The sequence below is a fragment of the Kogia breviceps genome, chromosome 9, assembly GCF_026419965.1.
Source record: "Kogia breviceps isolate mKogBre1 chromosome 9, mKogBre1 haplotype 1, whole genome shotgun sequence".
In the NCBI taxonomy this organism is placed as follows: Eukaryota; Metazoa; Chordata; class Mammalia; order Artiodactyla; family Physeteridae; genus Kogia; species Kogia breviceps.
The window spans coordinates 31,787,435-31,807,352 of record NC_081318.1 but is presented as its reverse complement, the minus strand read 5'-3'; the positions used below and the strand labels follow the sequence as shown (position 1 = coordinate 31,807,352).

The 19,918-nt window shown below is 37.6% G+C and overlaps 1 protein-coding gene across 1 annotated transcript in view; it reads left to right on the top strand.

The window, feature by feature from the left end:
- Positions 1-9,931: 9,931 nt before the first annotated feature.
- The window catches only part of ANKRD7 (ankyrin repeat domain 7), a 38,547-nt gene continuing 28,560 nt past the window's right edge, over positions 9,932-19,918 (top strand). The window contains 2 exon segments of the mRNA XM_059073965.2: positions 9,932-9,977; positions 10,029-10,164. Coding sequence (XP_058929948.2) covers positions 9,932-9,977; positions 10,029-10,164 — 182 coding nt within the window.

Sequence of the window (19,918 nt, the reverse complement as noted above, 5' to 3'; positions counted from 1 at the left end):
GTCTTTGTGCATTGATGCTGCCTCCTAGTGATCACTGCTTTCTTTTCTGTGTCCACAGACTTTAAAAAATAGATTTTGGAATTTCTTCAGGGACTTGTGTCAAGCTATTAATGCATGCTAGATAATTGCTCAAAGCTGTGGATATACCAGGGAACAATATTAACAAGTCTCTTGTCCTTGAGAAGCTTATATCTATCTATGTAGCGTCTCAAGCAAACCATCTTGACTCAGAAATTTACTGTCTAAGGTCATGAGTTGTTTCATCAAGTTCTTTCAGAACTCTATGATAACTTATGGGGCTTGAATTCATTTAAAGTAACTAGAAACTGACTTTTTAAGTGGGTATAATTCATATGAATCATTTCCCTACCTTTTTTTCTGTTTTAGGATTGCAGAATCTATGTAGGTTGCATAACACTAAGGATAAAGGCAAACTAGGACTTCACCAGCGGTCTTCTATCATTAGTTAACAGTATACCATCTGCTGCCTACTATCATCATTTGGTGAATGGAGAAGGAGAGGACTATTCTTTAAGACATCTTTCAGATCTTTTCTTAGGTTTAGCGTTTAAAAAGCATCCAATGTTTGTACTGATTTTTTGTTACGCCCTTTTACTTCCATCTTTTTTGTACATCTTTCTTTTTTAAACATCCTTTTATTTTATAAATGTATTACTTACCAGAAGTGACACAGGTCAAGTATTGGTAAAACTAGGATCAAAATCCCATCCTACTATTTCTACTCTGGTGCTCCTTTAGCTGTGTGATGTGGCTTCTTCTGTCTTATCATAAGGGTGATTTTCAATTATACTGTAAACATTTTGTTTTTAGTTTTCTTTTCCCCATATGCTGGCTTTACAAATACCATATAATGAAAATGGTACCAACTTGTTACTATATTTGAAGTATGTTGAAAGGAAAAGAATCCAGGAACAGGGGTTGGGGGTAAGAGACATCTCAGGGGATGAAACACATTGTCATTTATGAAAACAAAGTATTGATTACTACTTTATCTATGACACAGAATGGACAAACTCTAGGTGCAATCAGGTTTCTCAGGGAAAAAAATTTAATAAGCAAACATATAGCTAAATCAGATTTCACAAAGTATCTCTTAACTTGATCCTGTATCTGGGTACTATTAATGCAAAGATGCTATGGGGAGAGGAATGGATTTGGGAGCCTAGCAGGCTTGGAATTAAATAATGGTTCAGCCACTTCTTAACTGTGGGATCTTGGGCCAATTAATCAATCTCCCTGAACAGCAATTTTGTAATTAATAAAAAGAAGAAAATGACAGCATGGCAACCTTGCATGTGCATAATATGATGATTATGCAGAGAATGTAAGTTAACCACATAATATGGTATCTAGACCAGAGTAAAACACTGAATAAATGTTAGTTCCATTTCTTTTCATTTCCCTATTTAAAAGGTAATGAATTGAAGGAGAAAAACCATATGATCACCTCAATAGATGCAGAGAAAGCTTTCAACAAAATTCAACACCCATTTATGATAAAACACTCCAGGAAGTAGGCATAGAGGAAACTTACCTCAACATAATAAAGGCCATATATGACAAACCCACAGCCGACATCATCCTCAATGGTGAAAAACAAACTGTTTCCACTAAGATCAGGAAAAAGACAAGGTTGCCCACTCTCACCACTATTATTCAACATAGTTTTGGAAGTTTTAGCCACAGCAATCAGAGAAGAAAAATAAAAAATCTAAATTGGAAAAGAAGGAAAGCTGTCACTGTTTGCAGATGACATGATATTATACATAGAGAATCCTAAAGATGCCACCAGAAAACTACTAGAGCTAGTCAGTGAATTTGGTAAAGTAGCAGGATACAAAATTAATGCATAGAAATCTCTTGCATTTCTCTACACTAATGATGAAAAATCTGACAGTGAAGTTAAGATAACACTCCCATTTACCATTGCAACAAAAAGAATTAACTACCTAGGAACAAACCTACCTAAGGAGACAAAAGGCCTGTATGCAGAAAATTATAAGCCACTGATGAAATAAAGATGATACAAACAGATGGAGAGATATACCATGTTCTTGGATAGGAAGAATCAACATTGTGAAAATGACTATACTACCCAAAGCAATCTACAGATTCAATGCAATCCCTATCAAACTACCACTGGCATTTTTCACAGAACTAGAACAAAAAATTTCACAATTTGTATGAAAACACAAAAGATCCCAAATAGCCAAAGAAATCTTGAGAAAGAAAAATGGAGCTGGAGGAATCAGGCTCCCAGACTTCAGACTATACTACAAAGCTACAATAATCAAGACAGTGTGGTACTGGCAGAAATACAGAAATATAGATCAATGGAACAGGATAGAAAGCCCAGAGATAAACCCACACACATATGGTCACCTTATCTTTGATAAAGGAGGCAAGAATATACAATGGAGAAAAGACAGCCTCTTCAGTAAGTGGTGCTGGAAAAATTGGACAAATACATGTAAAAGTATGAAATTAGAACACTCCCTAACACCATACACAAAAATAAACTCAAAATGGATTAAAGACCTAAATGTAAGGCCAGACACTATCAAACTCTTAGAGGAAAACATAGGCAGAACACTCTATGACTTAAATCACAGCAAGATCCTTTATGACCCACCTCCTAAAGAAATGGAAATAAAAATAAAAATAAACAAATGGGACCTAATGAAACTTAAAAGCTTTTGTGCAGCAAAGGAAACCAGAAACAAGATGAAAAGACAACCCTTAGAATGGGAGAAAATATTTGCAAATGAAGCAACTGATAAAGAATTAATCTCCAAAATCTACCAGCAGCTCATGCAGCTCAATATCAAAAAAACAAACAACCCAATCCAAAAATGGGCAGAAGACCTAAATAGACATTGCTCCAAAGAAGATATACAGATTGCCAACAAACACATGAAAGAATGCTCAACATCATTAATCATTAGAGAAATGCAAATCAAAACTACAATGAGATATCATGTCACACCGGTCAGAATGGCCATCATCAAAAAATCTACAAACAATAAATGCTGGAGACAGTGTGGAGAAAAGGGAACCCTCTTGCATTGTTGGTGGGAATGTAAATTGATACAGCCACTATAGAGAACAGTATGGAGTTCCCTTAAAAAACTAAAAATAGAACTACCATACGACCCAGTAATCCCACTACTGAGCATATACCCATAGAAAACCATAATTCAAAAAGTCATGTACCACAATGTTCATTGCAGCTCTATTTACAATAGTTAGGACATGGAAGCAACCTAAGTGTCCATCAACAGATGAAATGGATAAAGAACATGTGGCACATATATACGATGGAATATTACTCATCCATAAAAAAAAAAGAAATTGAGTTATTTGTAGTGAGGTGGATGTACCTAGAGTCTGTCGTACAGAGTGAAGTAAGTCAGAAAGAGAAAAACGAATACCGTATGCTAACACATATATGGAATCTAAAAAGAACCAAAAAATGGTCATGAAGAACCTAGGGGCAAGATGGGAATAAAGATGCAGAACTACTAGAGAATGGACTTGAGGATATGGGGAGGGGGAAGGGTAAGCTGGGAGAAAGAGAGTGGCATGGACATATATACACTACCAAACGTAAAATAGGTAGCTGGTGGGAAGCACCCGCATAGCACAGGGAGATCAGCTCGGTGCTTTGTGACCACCTAGAGTGCTGGGATAGGGAGAGTGGGAGGGAGGGAGATGGAAGAGGGAGGAGGTATGGGGATATATGTATATGTATAACTGATTCACGTTGTTATAAAGCAGAAACTAACACACCATGGTAAAGCAATTATACTCCAATAAAGATTTTTTTTTAAAAAGTAATGAATCAATCTATAAACTCCTACCTGTTTAATGTCTTCTTTAGAACTGTCTTCCATTACTAAAAAGTAAAATGAATTTGAATCAGCAATAGAAAAATGCATGATAATATTAAGAACATAATACTCATACTTTGCCACAAAGTATCCCTTTGGAACACACCTGGAGAATATTCCAGAGTGAATATTGATTATACTATTGCTAGGCAATTGGTACATTAAAATCTCTCACATCCCTACTATCACAATCATTATATGTCAGAGAATGATTTAACAAAATTTGATACCTAGAAGTGGATTATAGTTATCATAATCCTAACCTAACCCTGTCAAATCAGAAAATGGCATCATGACACAGAGTTGGTATCACAATTGCAGAATAACAAATTTAAACAGCATGATGATTTTCCTGGACCTCTTTCCCTATGGGCAGTAAGAAGACAGCACACTTCACTATAATTCTTTAGTCTAGGGAGGGAATGTAGGTAGAGACTGTTCAGTATAGCATGAAGCCTCCATCATAAGGCCTAGAGGCACCATACCTCGCAATATGGTGGGTAACAGAAAACAGATAAGAGATAATGTTCCTTTCAGAAACTTTCCAGCTGCCAGGGAAGAGGAGTGCAAAAGACACCCATGTATTTACTTTTTATTTTTCTTCTCAGAACAATGCTAGTAAACTCATTTATCCCTAGCCATTTTATCTACCTTGTGAATTGAATTCTGCAAATTTGGTTATTTGGTGTTTTCTCTCTCTTGGAAGAACAAATAAAATGTCCCATGTTAAGAACTTACCTACTCTGAACTAAATCTCATTGGAGGTTATACCCAATGAGGTAAGTTTAAGAGGAATCATTGAGGAGGTGGTGGCAATCTGCCAGAGGGGAACCTGCCAGATATGCAAATAGCAATTGATATCAACATATTCAGGCTACCAGAGTAAGTTACCAGGTGTCCCTCTCTAGTGGAAGAAATTCTTATTTGCACCATGTAAGACAAAAAGGTGTCATTTTTAAAAAGTACTTTTCATGCTAGAGAAACTAGTTGTAGAAACTAGATTGTGTGGCACGGATTATCCAGGTTCATCTATCAAGGGAAGAGGACGAGTGAGGAGCATTCGAAACAGTATTTATCGTCGATATTGAATCTCTTTCCAATAAAGAGATAATAATGAAAGAGTTTGTGATTCTAGTTTTTAAGTGGTGACCTCTTGAGATTCTTTTTGGTGCTAGAGAGGCTGTACTCTTAGGTAGCAGGATGGTCCAAAGAGTCAGTGCAGTGTGATGTCACTTTCTAAATCCTTTCCATCATCATGCTTTGTCAGCTTGCAAGGCATTATGATGAGCCCTATGCCAAAGGACAAAGAAAACCTTTTCCATTAACTTGGCATTTTAAAAAACCATTTAAAAAGCTATCCACTGATCTTTCTATTACAGAATGTTGTCCCATGACTTAGCTGCCTTGAAAATTGAATATAAAGATCAAACTTAGACAATGTAGATATTACCCGCAAAGTAGAAACATATGGAAATACAACACAAATAATTTTAAGTGTATATTGAGGTAAGAAAAATACTTTTTTATGCTCCAATATTAGAGCAATACCAGTATACTTAAAAGACACAAGAATTATTTGTTGAGTGAATAAGTGAATGAATGAAAATTATGTTTTCCTTAGAAAAAATTTTTGAAAAACTATAGAAATTAACTCTATAGTGAGTACCATGACAATCAGAACTACATCTATTTCATACTTGTATTTTTGACACCTAGTAAAATGCCTGATGTATAGGAGATCTACAAAATTGAGACTAAACTAATGGTGGCTTCATACAGTTGTTCAGGTCATGCACTGCACAAGTTACCACCTCGAAGAGGCACCATTTTCATTGTAGCATTTTTGTCTTTGTGACATATTTTTGTACTTCTATGAAAACTTTGAGTTAGGTCCAGAGATGGGCTATTTGTACATTTATTATACAAACATAACTCTTCTGGCTGATGGCAATAAAGTATCTTGTTCTAACAAAATTAGTAAATGTTATGGACTGGATGCTTGTGTCCCTCCAAAATTCATGTGTTGAAACCCTAATTCCAATGTGATGATATTTGGAGGTGGGGCCTTTGGGAAGTAATTGAGTCATGGGAGCCCTCCTGAATGGGATTAGTGTCTTTATAAGAAAGGGTCAGAGACAGCTAGCTCTTTCAGCCATATGAGGACATAGCAAGTAAACCAGGAAGAGGGCCCTCACCAAGAACCCAACCATGCAGGCACCTTGATCTCAGACTTCCAGCCTCTGCAATTGTGATAAAAAATGTTTATTGTTTAAGCTACCTAGTCTATGGTAATTTGTTATGGCAGTCTAAATTGATTAAGAAGTAAATCATGATGATTAGCCAACAAACAGTAGAAAAGTATTTTGTTCTAAGGGGAACAAAACATTCTCTTCAAATTATGAAAGAGAAAAGTCGATAATTGTTAATGCAGCCACATATAACTTGTGATTCTCAATAAAGAATTGCTTTAATAATTTCTGTATTGATCGCAAAAGTAAATTAAAATATAATATCTTACTGGTATTAGTGTACACCATCTAAACCTGATATTTCTTTCTTTTTTTTTTTTTGGGGGGGGGGCTGCGTTGGGTCTTTGTTGCTGCGCATGGGCTTTCTCTAGTTGCAGTGAGCAGGGCCTGCTCTTCGTTGTGGTGCACGGGCTTCTCATTGCGGTGGCTTCTCTTGTTGTGGAGCAGGGCTCTAGGCACGCGGGCTTCAGTAGTTGTGGCACACGGGCTCAGTTGCTCCGTGGCATGTGGGATCTTCCCAGACCAGGGCTCAAACCCATGTCCCCTGCATTGGCAGGCGGATTCTTAACCACTGCGCCACCAGGGAAGCCCTAAACCTGACATTTCTTATTGCAGTTTGTATTGTTTTCTGTTTGTTTAAAGTCCCAGTTTAAAAACAGGCACTTTTCTTATGAATAAATCACTATGCCTTTTATGATAAATGATTATGACTTAATAATCATTTATTAGAAATAATTTGTTGTAAAAATAATAAACCCATTTTATAACAAGTCCAACTTATTTGTAATTATAGAGAAACAAATGACATACACGAGTACTTCCTAATTTGTACAAAGGCACCATATGGGTTTAATGAACTTAGTAAACTTTTGAAACTAAAGAAATTTCCCTTCAGACATTATTATTTTAGACTTTAAAAATTACCTTCTTAAATAACCACAAATTTAGAATTTCAAGAAAGAAAAACTAGCAATGAAATTTACATATTGATCTTTAAATAGCTCTTTCATTATCAAAACTTTCATAAGCCTACTTTCTGTATCTTTGTCAGGAACACCAACAGAAAATCCACTGAGAAGTTTTAACTGCATATGTTTGAGATGAAGCATATTGGGATCTCTTTTATTATTTTTCCTGAGAAATTACATGGGAATTGTTATTTAGGAAAAAATGTGATAAATAACATTGCTATTTTAATACTCATATAAGGTACTAACCATATTACATAATACTCATGTGTCTGATAATAGAAGAGACAGCAACTCATTATTCTATTAATAATAATTGTATAAAATTAGCATATAATTATCTATACATTTCAAATTTCTGAGCTGTACTAGCTTTATATTAGCACATAAGTGAAAAATTATTCTCAGGTCATCATGAATTGAAAGCAGTGCAGCTCATAAAATTAACCAGAGGTAGTGTGATATGACAGGAGGAGTCCTGAAGTCCTAAAGCTTATCAGTTCTTGTCCCAGTTCTAACACAGCTAATTTTTCTTGGTCAAGTAATGCAAACGAGAGAGATGGTGTTGGCCTGGACTACAGTGATATCAGTGGTCAAATTCTGTATGTATTTGGAAGTACTGCATGCAGGTTTTGCTAACTGATTAGACGTGGCCTTTGAAAAAGAAGGAAGTCAAGCATGACACTAAAACTTTTGACCTGAGCAACATGAAGAATGGAGTTACCTGCTCTTAAGTAAGAAATACAGTGACAGATTGGAATGTCTGGAGGTCAGCTGAGACATGTTATGCACGAGATGTATAGAGTCTATAGACAACTGGATATACCAGTCCGGAGTTCAGGGAAGGGAACCAGACTGTAACTTCCAGATTTGGAGTTGTCATTGCATAGATGGTATTAAGGCCATGGGACTGAATGAGATCACCCAGAAGGGAGTATGGATAGGGGAAGAAATCAAATGGATTCTGGATATATTCTGTAGTTAGAATTGACAGAATTTGCTGGCAGTTTAAATGTAGGTGTAAAAGATAAGACTCCAGGATGACTCCAAGGATTTGGGGGGAAAATGAAGCTAATGATGGACTGATCTTGGGGCTCTCCATTATTGGAGATAAAGAGGAGTTAGTGAAATAGACTGAAGAGGAATGGTTAGGAGGGAAGGAATGAAACCAGGGAAGCATTATGTCTTGGAAGCCAAGTGAAGAAAGTGTTTTAAGGAGCAAGCAATAGATTAACATGATTAACATGAAAACTGAGAAATGGCAATTGGAGATCATGGTCAATCATACTTAAAGCAGTGTGGATTGAGATAAATGGGAAAACAGGGTAATGATGGGAACTTAAGTGAGAACAGAAGAAGAATGTAGACAGAGATTACAACATTATAGACAATTCTAAGTCTTTTTGCTGTAAAGGAGAGAAATGAGGCAATGGTTGCAGGGGGAGGTGGGTCAGTTTGTTTGTTTGTTTTAGGATGGACAAACACTAGCATGTATTTATGTTAATAAGAATGTCATCGGAGAGTGAAACTTTATAGACACATGAGAAAGCAGGGGAGGGGGGTTGCTGAAGCAATACAGAGGATGGGCTTCTAGTATGTAAGCGAAGTGCTGGCCTTTGCTAGAACATGGATATCAACATGAACAAGAGAGAAGGTAAAATATTTTCTGGCAAGGTGTCGGTAGGTGGGTAGATGTCCTGGTAGCCTGCAGAATTTCTCCTCTGATTAACGCACTTTTCTCAATGGATCAGGAAGCTAAGTCATCAGCTGAGAATGAGTTTGAAGAGAGAGAATATATGAAGTGTTCAAGGAAAGTATAAGTGTGAATGGATCAGACAAGTATCTAAGGATTGCTGGGAAGCATACCAATCCATTTCAGGTGGGTTTTCATGAACTGAAAGTGAGAAAAGACAGCATGGATTTGTTTTTTCCTTTAGTCACAACCAGTGGCTTAGGGCAGACATGTTTAGATGGGAGTTTTAGATTTAACCAGCTCTGTGGTTTAGGTAGACAAGTAAGGAAAGGAATAGGGGCAAACATGCTGAAGGTATATGCATGAGAGAGATAATGATTAACCTTGGAATTTAACCTACTTAAGTAGGGAAGTGAGAACACAGAGTGGGGTGGTCAAGGTCAGTGAAATGTGGCAGAATTAATGGACTGTAGGTGCAGTGAGTTAGAAGGATTTTTGGAGTTTTGTGATGAGAGAGTGAGCTAAAATAGGAGAGATGGTATTCAAAAGTATGTTTGAAATTGAGATTATGAAGGGATCTCAGTTATTGTTAAAAGCGAGTTGCGCCTTGTGCACCATGTTGGTGAGAGGCAGGGAGTAGGCTGGAGGCAAGATCACTGGAGGAGGTTCACCTCCACCAGGAGGAAGGTAAATCTTGGTTTGCAAGAGTTCAAGCTACTAAGACTATCCTTGAAGGGAAAGGGGTATTTGTAAGAAAGTTGATAGATTTCTACCCAAAGATGCTGGATCTAATAGGAAGACTGAGAGTGTTAGCAGTTAATCTAAGATCTTGAGTGAAGAATCTGGATCTGGGCAACCCCGGGGGCTGGGTCCCAACCTCGGGTGCCAGAGGCCCTGGGCGTTGCTAGGAAACTGGGAAAAGCCGCCCACACAGGTTCTGATCTTTGGTCCACTTCCGGTCTCTAGCCGGCTTTGACTCCAGCACTGCGGGGAGGACCTACCTGGCCAGAGGGGCCCGCGAGCCAGAGGGCCAAGATGGAGAGGCATGTGGGGCAGTTAGGAGCTCCAGGGACATCCTGGTCCGACTGAAGGACTGCTTCCTGTGCCGCCATGAAGAAGCTTTTCACATTACGGAGAAGGAAGGATGAGCCCCACAGTTCTTGCTCACACCTGCCCATAGGAGGGTCAGCCAGTATCGGTCCTCCAGCCCAGCCAGGCTACAACCTTAGAGATAAGGATTTAAAGAAACTTCACAAAGCTGCCTCGGTCGGGGATTTAGAGAAGGTGAAGGAGTATCTTCAGCTCAAGAAACATGATGTAAACATGCGGGACAGAGAACACAGGTGAGCAGAGATGAAGGGCAGCATGGAGGGGAAGCTGGGGCCACTGGGGTCTCTAACCAGAAACAGGACTTGTCTGGACTACCCCACTGGTTGTCACTCTGAGTTTCCCATAGTGGAGAGGTCTGGCAGCCACTGGCAGAGGGTCATACCCCCAACGTTCAGCTTCTTAGTTTTAGAAATGTTCACCTGGATATCTGAGGGCATTTGTGTCCTTCCCAATTCCCTGCACTCCTCTCACTGCCTTAATCTCCACTGGGCACTTCACCCTTTCCCCATGCTATGGTTTTTCTCCTTTGGTGTATACTGTCCCCAGCCACTAAGATTTGCCATATTCCTAATGCACTAATAGGAAAAGAGTAGAGGTGACTTCCCAGAACAGTGATTATTAAGATTTTAAGACTTTGAAAGAGTGAAACAATTAACTTTTTAATGTGGATCTCCTATGAAAAATTTTTTTCAGTTGTAGAGGATCTTCAAAAAGCTCATCAACAACCACTTACTGCAAAAACAAAATTAATTTTATATGTTAAGAAGTGAAGAGGTTATGTATTTGGCATTAATAACAGAAAATATGTACTACATGTGCCTACCTTAAAATCTTGTGGGGAGTTTTCAGGTCATAGGGTATATAAAGCGTCATCTTTCGTTGTAATAGGGGCAACTGGAAACTATGGTTAGAGGATCTGTGTCAACTTGATCATAGTTTTACCTCCTCTTTTAATAAAATCAGAGTTATCTATTCAATAATTTATCTGACTTTTATCCTACACGACTCCTCTCAATTTCTTTACAAGGTCATCAATAACCTCAGCACGACTTTATTCAGCGGTCAATTCTCAGTCGTACCTGGCAGGCATCTCAGCCAAGTCTCTTACTTTCCTATCAGTAGTATTTGAAATATCGTCTTGTCTTTCAGAACACTTGGTTCACTTGGCATTTCTTCTACTTCTGTGGACAGTTCTTTTCAGACTCCTTTGCTGGTTTCTCTTCATCTTCCTGATTGGTAAATATTTGAGGGCTCAGACCTCAAAATAATTCTCTCTCTGTCTCTCTCTTAATCCTCACTTGCCTGATGAAGAGAGATCATCTGCAACTGTATTCCAATGCCTTCCAACTTTTAATCTCCAGCTAGACCTCTCCCCTGAACTCTAGACTCATATATATACAAATGCCTACACTATCACTTGTATATCTAACAGGCTGTGGTGTGCTGTTAAATGTTATATAACAGGCTCTTGAGTGAGGGTGGGGAGAAGGGAAGAGGATCCCTGATTTCCAACTACCAATGTGATGCCAAGTGGCTCGAATAATTCCTGAAAATTTAACAATGGGCTTGTGAGAGCCACTAGCTCCACCCCATCACTGCTTAGGAATCTCAAACATCCACATACTGCGCTCCTGTTATTCCTCCTCAGATCTGCTCTTCTCTTTCTATAAATGCCAAATCCTTTCATTCAGTTGTTTAGGCCAGAACCCGTAGAGTCATTCTTGACTACTGTCATTCTTTCACATCCTTCATCTCATTCAACAGCAAATCTTTTTGGTTCTACCTTCAAAACACATTTAAAATCCAGCCATTTCTTGCCACATTCAAAGGTACCAATGTAGTCAAAGCCACCATCATATCTTAATGAGAATTACTGCAGTGGCCTCCCAGGTAGTTTTCTGTCTTTTAACCTTTCCAATTTATTCTCCACACATTAGCCAGAATGATCCTCTAAAATGCTATGTCAAGTGATGTCCTTCCTTGTCTTAACAACATCCACTGGCTTTCCATCTCATTAGGGGTAAAAGCCAAAGTCCTTCCAAAGGCTCATACAACCCTACACAACCTTCACCCCCCTCCCTGTTATCTCTCTGATCTTAGCTCCTACAACTCGCCCTTTCATTCATCTCCAGTTACCCTGGCCTTTTTAGTGTCCACAGAAATGCCAGACATGCAGTTAGGGCCTTTGGACTTGCTGGGTCCTTTGCCTGGAGTGCTTCCCCACCCAGATATCCACATGGCTTGGTCTCACTTCCTTCAGGTGTTTGTCATCTTATCAGTGAGAGCTTCCCTGGCTACTCTTCCAACAATTGCACCCCCTCTCCATGCTGACATTTTCTGTTCCTCTTCCTTGCCTGATTTTTCTCTTTAGCACTTAATATTGTCTGTTGTACCTTGTATTTTAAGTTTTTTCATTGACCTCTTCCACTAGCCATGTATGATCCATAAGGTCAGGTATTTTTGTTTTATTTGCTGATGTATCTTCATCACCTAGAACCCTGCCTAGCCATAGTAAGTGCTGAATTAATATTTTTTGATGAATGAATACATAAATATATACATACATAGATAAATATAATTTAAAGATATTATTCAGCAATAAAATATCTCTTATTAATAAAAGAAATGAAATTACTTATACATGTAAAAACATGGATGAATCTCAAAAGTGTCCTGCTAAGTCAAAGAAACCAGATACAAAAAGACTATATATCAAGTGACTCCTTTTATATGAAATTCTAGAAAGGCAAAGTTATAGCCAAAGAAAGCAAATGAGTAGTTACCAGGGGTTTCATATGGGGACTGGAGGAAGGGGGATTGATTGTAAAGGGATAGGAGGGAAATTTTTAGAGTGATAGAAATGTTATTTAGTATGTTTATGGTGGCAGTTATATGACTATATATTTGAAAAAACTCATAAAACTGTACCCTTAAATTTTTTGTATATTATACCTTAATCAAGCTGAATTTAAAAAGTCTCAAACTCTGTATTCTATTTGAATATTTATGTAGAAAGACTGAGAATGGGATAAAATCTGAGAGGATACATACTAAACTTAAAACACTATTTCTGAAGAGGAGATGAGATTTGGGCAGAGGAAGTAGGTAGAGTGAGAACGGTTATGGGAGACTTCTGCTTTGTGTTATTTGAATTTTTTAAAAGGTGAATTATAGTGTTTTATTGAGGGCTGCATAAACTCATTTTAGAAGCATTGTGCAAATGTCCCTGATGCCTCATGTAAGTATATGTACATATAAATAATGGCTTTATGGAACTAATATTCTAAATATGTTTTCTAGTAAAAATAATGATAATAAAAGTGGAAATTTCTGGTTAAGAGAGAATGGGAGAAACACCATGACAGTTAATGAGCAGGTTGTTCTGAAGGCCATAGTGGCCCAGTAGGAATAACATTGTTTTTGGAATAAAAATCTGAATTTGAGGCCTTCTCTGCATTTTTATGACCTTGACCCTAAATCTCTTCATCTTGTCAAATAAGAACAATTACTAGATAGATGTTTTTAAAACCAAGATCTGCAAAGCCCCATTGAAGACTATTTCTTACTAAACCAGAGGAGCTCCCTGTTAATGTGCTTTGCTTATTTAGCTAATATTTATGTTTTTATTTTGAGTTCTGTGCCTAATGAGTTTGAAAGTGAATTGAAGATGTCTAATATCTCTCCTAGGTATAAAGTTAAATTACTTTTATGGTTTTTATTTAAAAAGTCCCTCAGATCTGTAGGTTGCCTTGTAGGTGAAGGCTCAATTCCAAATGAACACTTTCAGTCATACTACTCAAACCCAGATTAGATCTAGAGTGCCCGGCCTACAGTGAAAATAATGTAATGATCTAGTATGAGGTAGTTTCCTTGGTTACTTCTCCACTCACCCTGAATTCTAAGTTATCAAGAGCCCAGGTCTGTTGATAAGAGGGGTATTCTCACGATGAGATGTAATTCAAAACTGCAGCTATGTTCTGGTCCTGCACCCTGTGTAGCTGATAACACCTCTCATTTCAGCTTCCAGATTACTGACTCTTCACACCCATCTGAGTCATGCCTTTTGCTAAAGTTCAGTTAGAGATTTCTGGGATCTGACAATTCTTCACCTGTCCACAACCTCTGCTGACCATACTTTCACTGGTATATAAGAGAGTGAGAGTCTGGGAGAAAACAGAACTTGAATGAAACAGTAGGACACCAGCTTGCCTGAAACTCTAGAAACCAGCACTAGACCTCACAGGGATTTAGATTTCTTATAAGTACTATGAGTTAAAAAGAGTTAAAAGTTTAAACTTTTTAAAGTTTTAACTTTAAAAAGTTTAAAAGTGTAAGTATTTATTCTTAGAGTATAAAGTCTTCACTTGGTAATGTGATACATTAATAAAAGTTGTGGAATTTTGAGAAATGGAATACTATACTTGGTTTTAAAGTGTTTCTCTAAGATTTCTGTAAATATACATTTTGCATTCAACTATTTCAAAAAATAGAATGTTTTTTGTATTTGATATTAGATGAAAAACATTCATATTGACATTGAAGCACTTACATTATATGTGTACACATTTGGTAAAGGGTCATAACAAGGACATCGTTTGTGGCATATTCCAATATTCCATATTCTTAATTCTCTGGAATTAAGAACAGTTAAATCTAGGGGCTTCCCTGGTGGCGCAGTGGTTGAGAATCCGCATGCCGATGCAGGGGATACGGGTTCGTGCCCCGGTCCGGGAAGATCCCACATGCCGTGGAGCGGCTGGGCCCGTGAGCCATGGCCGCTGAGCCTGTGCGTCCGGAGCCTGCGCTCCGCAACGGGAGAGGCCACAACAGTGAGAGGCCCGCGTACCACCAAAAAAAAAAAAACAAAAAAAAAACAGTTAAATCTAAAACTTGGAATGGAGGCAATCTGTATATTCTTAAGACATTTTGTGTTTTTAAACCAGGGTGACTCATTTAAAAGGATGCCAAGTATTCTGAGTAAAAATCTTTATAAGACCATCTTGAAGGTTGAGTGATATTGTAACTTTTGTAATGTTTCATGTCTACTCAAGATGATAGATTAGTCTTGTTTTCAGATTTTGTATAAAATACCACAGGACTATAATTGCTCAATACTTCCTTAAAAAGCTGAAGCTTCCATAGATATTTTATTTTATTGAATTTGTGTCTGATTTCCTATGTTCCTTGGGGCATACAGACAGCCTGTAAGATTTTATAAAAGTTTAATTGTCACATAGGCTTTATTTATTTTAACATCTTTATTGGAGTATAATTGCTTTACAATGGTGTGTTAGTTTCTGCTGTATAAAAAGTGAATCAATTATACATATACATATATCCTCATATCTCCTCCATCTTGCGTCTCCCTCCCACCCTCCATATATCAACCCTCTAGGTGGACACAAAGCACTGAGCTGACCTCTCTGTGCTATGAGGCTGCTTCCCACAAGCTATCTATTTTACATTTGGTACTATTTATAAGCCCATGTCACTCTCTCACTTCGTCCCAGTTTACCCTTCTCCCTCCCCATGTCCTCAAGTCCATTATCTACGTCTGCATCTTTATTCCTGTCCTGTCCCTAGGCTCTTCAGAACCATTTTTTTTCTAGATTCCATATATATGTGTTAGCATTCAGTATTTGTTTTTCTCTTTCTGACTTACTTCACTCTGTATGAGAGTCTCTAGGTCCATACACCTCACTACAAAAAATTCAATTTCATTTCTTTTTATGGCTGAGTAGTATTCCATTGTATATATGTGTCACATGTTCTTTATCCTTTCATCTGTCAGTGGACACTTGGGTTGCTTCCATATCCTAGCTATTGTAAATAGAGCTGCAATGAACATTGTGGTACATGACTCCATTTGAATTTTGGTTTTCTCAGGGTATGTGCCCAGTAGAGGGATTGCTGGGTCGTATGGTACTTCTAATTTTAGTTTTTTAAGGAACCTCCACACTGTTCTCCATAGTGGCTGTATCAAGTTACATTCCCACCAACAGTGCAAGAGGGTTCCCTTTTCTCCACACCCTCTCCAGCATTTACTGTTTGTAGATTTTTTTCATGATGGCCATTCTGATCAGTGTGAGGTGATACCTCATTGTAGTTTTGATTTGCATTTCTCTAATACTTAGTGATGTTGAGCATCCTTTCATGTGTTTTTTGGCAATCTGTATATCTTCTTTGGAGAAATGTTGATTTAGGTCTTCTGCCCATTTTTGGATTGGGTTGGTTGTTTTTTCGTTATTGAGCTGCATGAGCTGCTTGTATATTTTGGAGATTAATCCTTTGTCAGTTGCTTTGTTTGCAAATATTTTCTCCCATTCTGAGGGTTGTCTTTTTGTCTTGTTTATGGTTTCCTTTGCTGTGGGAAAGCTTTTAAGTTTCATTAGGTCCCATTTGTTTATTTTTGTTTTTATTTCCATTACTCTAGGAGCTGGGTCAAAAAGGATCTTGCTGTGATTGATGTCATACAGTATGCTGCCTATGTTTTCCTCTAAGAGTTTGATAGTGTCTGGCCTTACATTTAGGTCTTTATTCCATTTTGAATTTATTTTTGTGTTAGGGAGTGTTCTAATTTCATGCTTTTACATGTAGCTGTCCAGTTTTCCCAGCACTACTTATTGAGGAAGCTGTCTTTTTTCCACTGTATATTCTTGCCTCCGTTACCAAAGATAAGGTTGACCATATGTGTGTGGGTTTATCTCTGGGCTTTCTATCCTGTTCCATTGATCTATATTTCTGTATTTCTGCAAGTACCATACTGTCTTGATTATTGTAGCTTTGTAGTATAGTCTGAAGTCTGGGAGCCTGATTCCTCCAGCTCCATTTTTCTTTCTCAAGAGTTCTTTGGCTATTTGGGATCTTTTGTGTTTTCATACAAATTGTGAAATTTTTTGTTCTAGTTCTGTGAAAAATGCCAGTGGTAGTTTGATAGGGATTGCATTGAAGCAGTAGATTGCTTTGAGTAGTATACTCATTTTCACAATGTTGATTCTTCCAATCCAAGAACATGGTATATCTCTCCATCTGTTTGTATCATCTTTAATTTCTTTCATCAGTGTCTTATAGTTTTCTGCATATAGGTCTTTTGTTTCCTTTGGTAGGTTTGTTCCTAGGTATTTTATTCTTTTTGTTGCAATGGTAAATGGGAGTGTTTCCTTATTTTCTCTTTCAGATTTTTCACCATTAGTTCATAGGAATGCAAGAGATTTCTGTGCATTAATTTTGTATCCTGCTCCTTTACCAAATTCACTGATTAGTTCTAGCAATTTTCTGGTAGCATCATTAGGATTCACTATGTATAGTATCATGTCATCTGCAAACAGTGACAGTTTTATTTCTTTTCCCATTTGGATTCCTTTTATTTCTTTTTCTTCTCTGATTTATGTGGCTAGGACTTCCAAAACTATGTTGAATAATAGTGGGGAGAGTGGGCAAACTGGTCTTGTTCCTCATCTTAGTGGAAATGGTTTCATTTTTTCATCATTGAGAATGATGTTGGCTCTGGGTTTGCCATATATAGCCTTTATTATGTTAAGGTAAGTTTCCTCTATGCCTACTTCCTGGAGTGTTTTATCATAAATGGGTGTTGAATTTTGTTAAAAGCTTTTTCTGCACCTATTGAGATGATCTTATGGTTTTTCTCCTTCAGTTTGTTAATATGTTGTATTACATTGATTGATTTGCATATATTGAAGAATCCTTGCATTCCTGGGATAAACCCCACTTGGTCATGGTGTGTGATCCTTTTAATGTGCTGTTCGATTCTGTTTGCTAGTATTTTATTGAGGATTTTGCATCTAAGTTCATCAGTGATATTGACTTTTAGTTTTCTTTCTTTGTGACATCTTTGTCTGGTTTTGGTATCAGGGTGATGGTGGCCTCGTAGAATGAGTTTCAAAGTGTTCCTCCCTCTGCTATATTTTGGAAGAGTTTGAGAAGGATAGGTGTTAGCTCTTCTCTAAATGTTTGATAGAATTCGCCTGTGAAGCCATCTGGTCTTGGGCTTTTGTTTGTTTGAAGATTTTTAATCACAGTTTCAATTTCAGTGCTTGTCATAGATATGTTTTTTTTTTTTTATGGTACGCGGGCCTCTCACTGTTGTGGCCTCACCCATTGTGGAGCACAGGCTCTGGATGCGCAGGCTCAGTGACCATGGCTCACGGGCCCAGCTGCTCCGTGGCATGTGGGATCTTCCCGGACCGGGGCACGAACCCGTGTCCCCTGCATCGGCAGGCGGACTCTCAACCACTGCACCACCAGGGAAGCCCCATAGATATGTTTATATTTTCTCTTTCTTTCTGGTTCAGTCTCAGAAGATTGTGCTTTCTAAAAATTTTTCCATTTCTTCCAGGTTGTCCATTTTATTGGCATATAGTTGCTTGTAGGACTCTCTCATGATCCTTTGTATTTCTGCAGTGTCAGTTGTTACTTCTTCTTTTTCATTTCTAATTGTATTGATTTGAGTCTTCTTCTCCCTTTTTTCTTGATGAGTCTGGCTACTGGTTTATCAATTTTGTTTATCTTCTCAAAGAACCAGCTTTTAGTTTTACTGATCTTTGCTATCATCTCCTTCATTTCTTTTTCATTTATTTCTGATCTGATCTTTATGGTTTTTTCCTTCTGCTAACTTTGGGGTTTTTTTGTTGTTCTTTCTTGAATTGCTTTAGGAGTAAGGTTAGGTTGTGTATTTGAGATGTTTCTTGTTTCTTAAGGTAGGATTGTATTGCTATAAACTTCCCTCTTAGAACTGCTTTTGGTGCATCCCATAGGTTTTGGGTTGTCGTATTTTCATTGTCATTTTTTCTAGGTATTTTTTGATTTCCTCTTTGATTTCTTCAGTGATCTCTTGGTTATTTACTAGCACAATGTTTAGCCTCCATGTGTTTCTATATTTTACAGTTGTGTCCTGTAATTCATATCTAGTCTCATAGCGTTGTGGTTGGAAAAGATACCTGATACGATTTCAATTTTCTTAAATTTACCATGGCTTGATTTGTGACCCAAGATATGATCTATCCTGGAAAATGTTCCATGAGCACTTGAGAAGAAAGGGTATTCTGTTGTTTTTGGATGGAATGTGCTATAAATATGAATTATATCCCTTTTGCTTAATGTGTCATTGAAAGCTTGTGTTTCCTTATTTATTTTTATTTTGGATGATCTGTTCATTGGTGAAAGTGGGGTGTTAAAGTCCCGTAGTATGACTGTGTTACTGTCAATTTCCCCTTTTATGGCTGTTAGCATTTGCCTTATGTATTGAGGGGCCCCTATATTGGTTGCATAAATATTTACAATTGTTATATCTTCTTCTTGGATTGATCCCTTGATCATTATGTAATGTCCTTCTTTATCTCTTGTAATACTCTTTACTTTAAAGTCTATTTTGTCTGATATGAGACTTGCTACTCCACCTTTCTTTTGATTTCCATTTGCATGGAATATCTTTTTCCATCCCCTCACTTTCAGTCTGTACGTGTCTCTAGGTCTCAATGGGTCTCTTGTAGACAGCATACATATGGGTCTTGTTTTTGTATCCATTCAGCCAGTCTATGTCTTTCGGTGGGAGCATTTAATCCATTTACATTTAAGGTAGTTATTGATATGTATGTTTCTATTACCATTTTCTTAATTGTTTTGGGTTTGTTATTGCAAGTCTTTTCCTTCTCTTGTGTTTCCTGCCTAGAGATGTTCCTTTAGCATTTGTTGTAAAGCTGGTTGGTGGTGCTGAATTCTCTTAGCTTTTGCTTGTCTGTGAAGGTTTTAATTTCTACCTCAAATGTGAATGTGATCCTTGCTAGGTAATCTTGATTGTAGGTTTTCCACTTTCATCACTTTAAGTATGTCCTGCCACTGCCTTCTGGCTTGCAGAGTTTCTGCTGAAAGATCAGCTGTTAACCTTATGGGGATTCCCTTGTGTGTTATTTGTTGTTTTTCCCTTGCTGCTTTTAATATGTTTTCTTTGTATTTAATTTTTGATAGTTT